At 35.9% G+C, this 8638-nt stretch overlaps 2 protein-coding genes across 3 annotated transcripts; both read left to right on the top strand.

The window, feature by feature from the left end:
• The first annotated feature begins 2049 nt into the window (after positions 1-2049).
• LOC141665523 (uncharacterized) lies at positions 2050-3572 on the top strand. Its single transcript, XM_074471508.1, has 2 exons — positions 2050-2334; positions 2742-3572. The coding sequence occupies exons 1-2, from the start codon at positions 2050-2052 to the stop codon at positions 3570-3572; spliced, it is 1116 nt and encodes a 371-aa protein (XP_074327609.1).
• A 1396-nt stretch (positions 3573-4968) lies between these two features.
• On the top strand, positions 4969-7697 carry LOC141668254 (uncharacterized). Of its 2 annotated transcripts, none has more exons than XM_074475045.1 (5): positions 4969-5075; positions 5197-5316; positions 5750-5860; positions 5955-6085; positions 6163-7697. In XM_074475045.1, the coding sequence occupies exons 2-5, from the start codon at positions 5208-5210 to the stop codon at positions 7495-7497; spliced, it is 1686 nt and encodes a 561-aa protein (XP_074331146.1). In that variant the 5' UTR covers positions 4969-5075; positions 5197-5207; the 3' UTR covers positions 7498-7697. The 2 variants fall into 2 exon arrangements, with proteins under 2 accessions (XP_074331146.1, XP_074331147.1); XM_074475046.1 differs by having other exon boundaries at positions 4982-5075; positions 5200-5316.
• Positions 7698-8638: the final 941 nt, after the last annotated feature.

Genomic DNA, 8638 nt, shown 5'->3' with positions numbered 1-8638 from the left:
GGTATTTTAGTAGTAGATGCGAATGGTCATAGCGGAGGTGTGGCTTTTCTTTGGCGTAATAAAGATGAGGTTACTCTGAGTTCGTTCAGCAAAAACGACATATATGTCATTGTAACTCCTCAAGTTGGCATAAGGTACAGGCCGACTAGCATTTACGGGGAGCCTGATAGATCAAGAAGGGAAGAGACTTGGTGCCTGATAAGGAACCTGGCATCTCAGATATCACTTCCTTGGTGTCACATTGGAGATATGAACAATGTTCTATCACAACAGGACAAAAGAGGTTGAAGGCATTATCCTACTCGTTTGCTGTAAGGATTTCAAAATTTTCTTACTGACTGTGATTTGATAGATATGAACTTGTGTGACAAGCATCAATACACTTGGGACAGAGGTGCGGGAACAGAGAATCACATTGAAGTTTGTCTCGACAGAGCTCTAGACAATCCATCTTTTTTAAATGCTTTCCAAGAAGCTAAGCTCACTAATCTAGAAATATCGACATCAGATCATTGCCTAATTCTTTTGGATCTAAATACCAGTAATTTTACTATACGATCAAAAAGCTTTAGATTCGAAAATGCTTGGTTCAGGGAGCCAATGTTCTATCAGATTGTCGAAGACGCATGGAGTTCAAGTACTGGTACCTTATTTGACAAATTGTCTAATTGTGTTGACATTCTATCTGTTTGGGGCAAGGAAATTACTGCAATTTTAAAGGTCGTATAAATCATTCCAAAAGAGTCTTAAAAATCTTGAAAGGAAGAAGAGATTCATACTCTCTCAATCTCTACCAGGAGAAAAAAAGAAGTTTAACGAAACTTATGCACAACAGGAGGTCTTTTGACGCTAGGGTTTTATCAGAAATGTTGGAACATAGTGAAGAGTGAAGTAGTCTCCCTCGTCAGAAAATTCTTTCAAACAGGTCTGATTGACAATCATCTAAAAGGTACTAATATTGCTTTAATTCCTAAAAAATCGAATCCTGTTCACATGACTGACATTCGTCCCATATCACTTTGCAATGTTTTGTACAAAGTCATTTCCAAGGTCTTAACCAACAGGCTGAAAGAAGTTGTAGACATGATCATTTCAGAATCATAATCCGCTTTTATTCCTGGTCGACTAATAACTAATAATATAATGATTGCTTTTGAAGTAATGTATTATATGAAAAGGAAAAAGAGAGGGAATGATTGTTGGATGGCCTTAAAATTAGATATGTCTAAAGCTTACGTTCGGCTCTAGTGGTGTTATATGGGAGCTATTCTAGAAAAACTGGGTTTCGATGATCGAGTGGTCCAACTCCTCATGAGCTGCATGTCCTCAGTTAACTACAAGATTTCTCATGCTGGCAGGTCCTTTGGTTTAATTGTTCCGAAACAAGGACTCAGACAAGGTGATCCCTTGTCTTATATGTTCCTTATATGCATTGAAGGCCTATTTGCACTTTTGAAGAAATTTGAAAATCAAAAACTCATATCTGGTGTAAAGGTGGCTCGAGGTGCTCACCCAATCAGTCATATGTTTTTCGCAAACGACTCCTACATATTTTGCAAGGCTGATATGGGGAGTGCGGAAAATGTTCTAGTTCTTTTAAATATCTTCGAGAAAGCTTCCAGTCAGAAGATCAATGTTGACAAATCCTTTGTTTTCTTCAGCAAGAATACTCAGGATCAACTGAAGAGAGATCTATGCCAGAAACTGGGGTTCAAAGAAGCATCTGATCATTGTCATTACTTAGGTCTCCCCAACATTGTTGGCAGGAACAAATCAGCTCTATTTGGATTTATCAAAGAGAAGTTGCAGGATCGTATTGCTGGTTGGGATTAAAAATCACTCTCTAATGGTGGAAAAGAAGTTTTTTTAAAAACGGTCACACAAACCCTTCCAAATTATACCATGAGCGTATTCTTATTACCATTGGAAATTTGCCATCAGTTGGAGAGCTTAATGTGTAAGTACTGGTGGTGAACAGACTCGAAGAAAGAAAAGAATATATATTGGCAGAGTTGGAAAAGAATGTGCAGAAGAAAATCTATAGGGGGCATGGGTTTTCGAGATGTGAGGGATTACAACATAACTCTTCTGGGTAACCAAGGTTGGCGTCTATTGAAGTACCCAGAAAAGTTAGTCAGCAGGGTGTTCAAAGCTCGTTATTTTCCTTACGGTTCTTTTCTTAACGCCGAAATTGGTAGTAGCCATAGCTACATTTGTAGAAGCGTCCTTGAAGCTCAAATTGTTATCAAGAGAGGCATTGGGTGTAGAGTCGGTAATGGAGAACCTATTAGTATTAAAATGGATCTTTGGCTATCGGATGAGAATGATCCTTATGTACACACGAAATCTGAATCACTTCGTGATCAAAAAGTGTCATCTCTACTTAGCATGACTGACAGCTGTTAGGATGTCGAAATAGTGCAGGATATTTTTGAGCCCAGAGATGCCAACATCATCCTCTAAATTCTGGTAGATAAAGAGGCAAACGATTCCTGGTACTAGAGGAAGGAAAAACTTGGAAATTACTCTGTAAAAAGTGCTTATTTGCTATTAGAAAGAGAGAACACTGTGATCGATACAGCACCAAACTCGGGCTTCTAGCGTAAGTTATGGAATTTAAAAATTCCCCTAAAGTCAAGCACTTTCTATGGCGTGCTTGTTCCAACATTCTTCCCACAAAAGACCTGTTGATCACAAGAAGAGTACCCGTTAACGCTATCTGTTCAATATGTAATGAACAGCAAGAGTTGGTGCTTCACATTATGGTACATTATGATTTCGCTATTTTAACTTGGAATAATTTCAGCAAGCTTCATGTGGATGGCAACTACAGCACATTTGCAGACTGGCTTCAGTTGGTCTTTGGGCATCATAGTAGAGAAATTGCAACAAATGTAGTTATGATTTGCTGGCTGTTGTGGAAGAACAAGAATGATCTCATATGGAATCAACAGAGTATGGAGGCTTCAGAGGTGGTAAGTTCTGCGTGCTCGGTTCTTAACCAATGGAATAGTGTTCAAGATCGAACTTTCGATCATTTTATGGGGTACATGATCCCAGAAGATGGAGATGAACACTGGAGACATCCTCCGGTTAATAGTGTTAAGATTAACACAGACGCTGCCATTTTTGAGGAGTCGAACTGTTACAGCCATGCTTTTGTAGTGCGAGATCATGAAGGCAAATTAGTTGAAGCCAGATCTAGGTGTCTAAGAGGTTCCCTTAATTCAGAACTGGCAGAAACTCTGGGCATAAAAGAAGCTCTTAGTTGGATATTGGAAAAAGATCAAAGCAACGCAATTGTTGAGTCTGATTGTTTGCAAATGGTCCAGTTTATCCGGAGTTCTGTGCAATGCAGCTCGTACTTAGGACGAGTAATTCAGGAGTGTTGTGCCCTTCTTGCAAATTTATCATTCAAAAACGTAAAGTTTAGATTTGTTAAACGATCTGCGAACAAAGCCGCGCATTTCTTAGCGCGTCAAAATTGTTCCATAACTGATCGTGTTTGGAGAGTGGGAGATGTCCACTCGGATTTTCATTATGTATTGTTGAACGATTTGAATGAGCAATAAAACTTCGACTTTTTCTGTCAAATTTTTTTTTAAACAATTTTAACTACTTATATAAACTAGTTTTGTGAGACCGTAACACATTAACAGAATTTAACATCAATCACATGTAACATATTTACACAATATTTACACAATTTAGCATAAATTACCAAACTTATAACATGTAATACAACTAAATGTACAATATTTACACAATTTAGCATAAATTACCAAACTTATAACATGTAATACAACTAAATGCAAATCATGATAACTAACAATACATAATATATAATATACCTAAGTATTACAAAACATATAGGTTGAAACAAAAAGAAAAAGAAGAGACACACATGCATTACAATAATATCAATCAATAACATCAAGTAACTACATTGAAAGATTTTTTAGTAAGACAATAAACACATAAGAAAATATAATGAAATAAGATGTACTATATACATAATTAGTTGAACGTGTTCCTAGAATAAAATAATTGTACGTGACCACTATTTTAAACTGATGCATATTGGTTATATAAAACACTAATTAAATAAATATATTTATAAAGTAACTGCACATATTTTTAAATATATAGTCATAAAAGTAATATATATTACAAAAGTTTGGACACTATTAAAAATTTTGTTTTTTAGCCAATCATGTTATAAAATATTTAATTTATAACTAAAACAATTTAAATCACTTCAATATATATGTGTTTTAAGCAAGAAAAATGCAATTATTACAAAAACTCAAACATAACAGATAAATTGGGACGAAAGGAAAAATATTAATAAAATTGTTACCGTTCAAGTTTTCGATAATAAAGTAGTTACTTACAAAAAAAACTTTTAATAACAGTGAAGTAAAAGCAATTATTAAGCTCGAACAGCGGTTTTCATAGGCCTTTCGGAAACCCTTTTATATAGAGAATCTTATAAAATTTCATCAAATTCGTTGCTAATGTAGAATAATAATTATATTTAAAAATAATAAACGTTTAACATTTGAAATTTGAAAAAAATAATTGATTTTAAATTTGATTTTACTGTGAAATAATTTTGGATAAGTGTGATTTTAATGTGATTCTACTACGGAACCACTTTAAACTATTTAATCAAATTTCAATAATTCTTCAAATAAAAAAATTGTGCAACTTCGTTTTTAATTTGGTAATTAAAATTTATAATTATATATGATGAAAAATGAAATAAATTATGTATTTACATTTTTTAAATAAAGATTTTCAATTAGATTCTAAATAGTAAAAAGAAACCATTATAATAATTTGATTCGGAAATTTTAATTAAACCTGACAAAAAAAAATTAAAAATGGAAAGAAGGCGAGAAGAAAGTAAACAAACAGCTTAAAAAGTAAGCTACACGTTTTGCATGACCTCCTGCTTTAGTTTAAAGCTACTGAGCGTAGATATAAACCCCATCCATCCTCCACCCAATACTTCATCCCCCTTGACACATTGTATTAAGCCCTTTTCTCTTTTAACTCTTTTTCTTCTACTCGTAAGTATCAAGCCCTGTCCGTCTCTCTCTGTTTCTTTTTAAGTATATACATACATACATACATACATGATTGCATGAATATTCTCTGTCTTTTTCATTCTACATAATTTTTATGTTGCAGCAGCAGCTTCTATGACTTGTTCATCAACTAGTGCCTTCGGATCACCATTCTTTTCTGGACCAACTACCATGAATGCCTTTGTCGGATGCCCGTCTCCGTTTCCGTTTCGTCCTTTTACAGGTTTCAACGCCCTCACTACTTTTAATTCTATTACCCCCCCCCCCCTTTATTAATTGTTTAGTGCATGTGCGTGTTCAATGCTGTTATTATTATTATTCAATTATATATTCTCCATATAAGATTTCGGACCAGCATATACTCGGGGAATCAAAGGATGATGATGTACTTGTTCTCTTTTTAAGAATTACACTATTAATACAATTCGATTGTGCTTAATGCTGCCTTTCAGAATGCCATGTAGGTTAAAATTCTATACGTGATTTTGTTTTTGTATTTTGTATATGAATAACCTACAATGCCAGGAGTCTTTTTTTATGCATCTGTTTTATGTATGTATATTTTCATTGGGTTTCTCTACTCAGTTGTGCTCACTCTGTGATTCACATTCTTTGATTTTCTTTACTAACATCTTATACTTAAATTATTGAGTTAGATGATAGATCTGAAGAGAGAATGATGGTGTCCATCTCTGCCAAGCCTGCTTATAAAGATATAAGCCATGAAGAATTGAGGTGGGAACACCATCATCACTCCAATGCTGCAGGTTTGGCTAACAAGACTTTTTTTTTTTTTTGTAATCATTGTTTTCTATCGAGATCATTTGATTTAGTTTATCTTATTACATTGTACATTTGCAGGTGGTAGAGTTGTTCCTCCCTTTGCAGGAAATCATAGCACATGTCCGAGTCCTATATTTCCTTTCACGTCCAATCCATTTTCCACACCAGTGACGCCCCCTTTATTCGGACATAACTCATTTCTGAATCATGTACTTCTTTTATCCTTCTTCATGTTATTTCCCATGAATCTATTTGTACTTTGCTTATATTAATTGCCTCTACACAGGTCAAGAAGGCGAACCTTGAGTTTGTTCTTTCCAAGATGGGAGAGTGGGAGAAATCAACACAGTTAATATGTAGAGATGTCAAACGTTTTCAGGAGGATATGAAGAGCTGGATTGAGATAGGGAGATCTCTAGAGTTGGAGAAGATCGAGGCCACCCAGACTATCAGCCGATTGAGGGAAGAGCTTGCTCATGTGACGAGGAGCAAGGATGCCATCATAGCTGAGTACTTGGCATCTCCGGACTTTACTGAAATAGTGGATGAGGAGCACGAGAAAAGGCTTTCAAAGATCTTCCACCCATGCTATGTCAAAGCGCTTGGTGCAGTGCAGACAAAGTTATCAGAGATAAATTCTTATTATTCCCAGAGAACTGGATTCGGACAAAGGATCAATCCAAATGTGTCATCTACTGGTTCATCTGGACCCCACTACCCATTTGGCCCAGCTAGCAATCATTTTGGGTCTCGTCCCGGTAGTGGTGGAACGTCAACCGGCTTATTTAGAGGAAGCCTATTTGGACAAAACAATAATCTTTTCGGGTCTCCTCCAAATAATGGTGGAAGAAGCTCATTTGGACAAAGCAACAACGTTTTTGGGTCTGCTCCCGGTAGTGGTGGAACGTCAACGGGCTTATTTGGAGGAAACCCATTTGGACAAAGTAACAATCTTTTTGGGTCTGCTCCTAATAATGGTGGAGGAAGCTCATTTGAACAAAATAACAATCTTTTCGTGTCCGCTCCTAATAATGGTGGAACGTCAACAGACTTATTTGGAGGAAGCTCGTTTGGACAAAGTAACAATCTTTTGAGGTCTGCACCTGATAATGATGGAGGAAGCTCATTTGGACAAAGCAACAACTTTTTCGCGTCTTCTGCTAACAATGGTGGAACGTCAACGAGCTTTTTTGAAGGAAGCTCATTTGGACAAAACAACAATCTTTTCAAGTCTGCTCCTAACAATGGTGGAACTGTATTTGGGGAAAGCCCATTTGGCCAAAGCAGCAACCTTTTCGGGTCTGCTCCTAACAATGGTGGAACTTTAACAGGTGTTTTTTGGAAAAGCTCGTTTGACCAAAGCAGCAATCTTTCACAGTCTGCACCCAATAATATTGGAACATCAATGGTGGTGCCTGAGGGCAGTTTAAAGTTACCAGAGATGGATTGTTTTTCTTCCCAGAGACCTGCTACATATCCGTTCCCTCCCCTCCACTCATGTTCACTGGTCACAACCCCTGTTTCGGCGACACTTGAGCCCTGTTCACTAGTTACAACCCCTGTTTCGACCACACTTGAGCCTAAATATTTTAAGACCAAAGAGCAGGAGGGGAAGAACTAAATACATTTTAAGGACAAGAAAACTTCTATATGATTACATCTTCTTGCGGAGTTGATACATTTTGGTCATACTTGGCATTATATTTGTATTCAAATATTTTAAGACTTGGCACTGTACTAGTTCATATTCATCATCTTGCACTTTCTAGTACTAGCACTTTCTAGTACTAATCATATACATCTTCTTAAACTTTCTATTCTCGCGTCTAAAAAAATTACACTAAACAAACTTCTCCTGCTTTTTCTTGATGTTTAAAAAACTCGCATAATTTAGTATTTCCAATTCACACTGAAATACCTCTAGTTTGAATCTTAACAGATATAATAGAGTTGTTCACGAACCGAGCCGAGTCGAGTTTTGATCGAACCGAGCCGAGCTTTAATTTTTTTCTGACGAGCCGAGCTGAGCCGAGCTTTCTTAACGAACAAAAACCTGTGTTCGAGCTCGAGCTCGTTAACGAACGAGCCGAACACGAGCTTTTATCGAACAAAATCGAGTCGAGTCGAACCGAGCCGAACACGAGCTTTCTCCATCAAAACGAGCCGAGTCGAGCCGAGCCGAGCCGAGCCGAGCCGAGCCGAGCCGAGCTTAATTAAAAAATTCTGGTCAAAACACCGGTTGACTGTTAAAATAACAAACCAAATACTTTTATTTTTTTCTAAAAATTTTGTCATATCACTAAAAAATATTGATCTTAACATCCGTACGGTTGGATCATTCATAAATATTTTTTAAAAAATCGAAACATTAATACGATACTAAACACTAATTACAAGTACAAGTCAAAACACCGGTTGACTGTTAAAATAACAAATCAAATACATTTATTTTTTTCTAAAACTTTTGTCATGTCACTAAAATATATAGATCTTAACATCCATACGGTTGGATCATCTATAAATATTTTTAAAAAAATCAAAACATGAATACGAGACTAAACACTAGTTACAAGTATTGTTCAAACAAGTGGTTGATTGTCAAAATAACAAATAAAAAAATTTATTTTTTTCTAAAATTTTTATCATGTCACTAAAATATATAGATATTAACATCCGTACGGTTGGGTCATCTATAAATATTATTAAAAAAATCAAAACATTAATACGAGACTAAACACTAGTTACAAGTAAAGGTCAAAACA

Source organism: Apium graveolens, chromosome 6 (assembly GCF_009905375.1).
Source record: "Apium graveolens cultivar Ventura chromosome 6, ASM990537v1, whole genome shotgun sequence".
In the NCBI taxonomy this organism is placed as follows: domain Eukaryota; kingdom Viridiplantae; phylum Streptophyta; class Magnoliopsida; order Apiales; family Apiaceae; genus Apium; species Apium graveolens.
This window is presented reverse-complemented; position numbering and strand designations above follow the sequence as displayed.

Coding starts and splice junctions, on each gene's coding strand:
- LOC141665523 (XM_074471508.1), top strand. CDS start 2,050: ATGGGTTTTCGAGATGTGAGGGATTACAACATAACTCTTCTGGGTAAC. Junction 2,335..2,741: donor CGGATGAGAATGATCCTTAT/GTACACACGAAA, acceptor TGTAATGAACAG/CAAGAGTTGGTGCTTCACAT.
- LOC141668254 (XM_074475045.1), top strand. CDS start 5,208: ATGACTTGTTCATCAACTAGTGCCTTCGGATCACCATTCTTTTCTGGA. Junction 5,317..5,749: donor TCCGTTTCGTCCTTTTACAG/GTTTCAACGCCC, acceptor TTATTGAGTTAG/ATGATAGATCTGAAGAGAGA. Junction 5,861..5,954: donor TCATCACTCCAATGCTGCAG/GTTTGGCTAACA, acceptor GTACATTTGCAG/GTGGTAGAGTTGTTCCTCCC.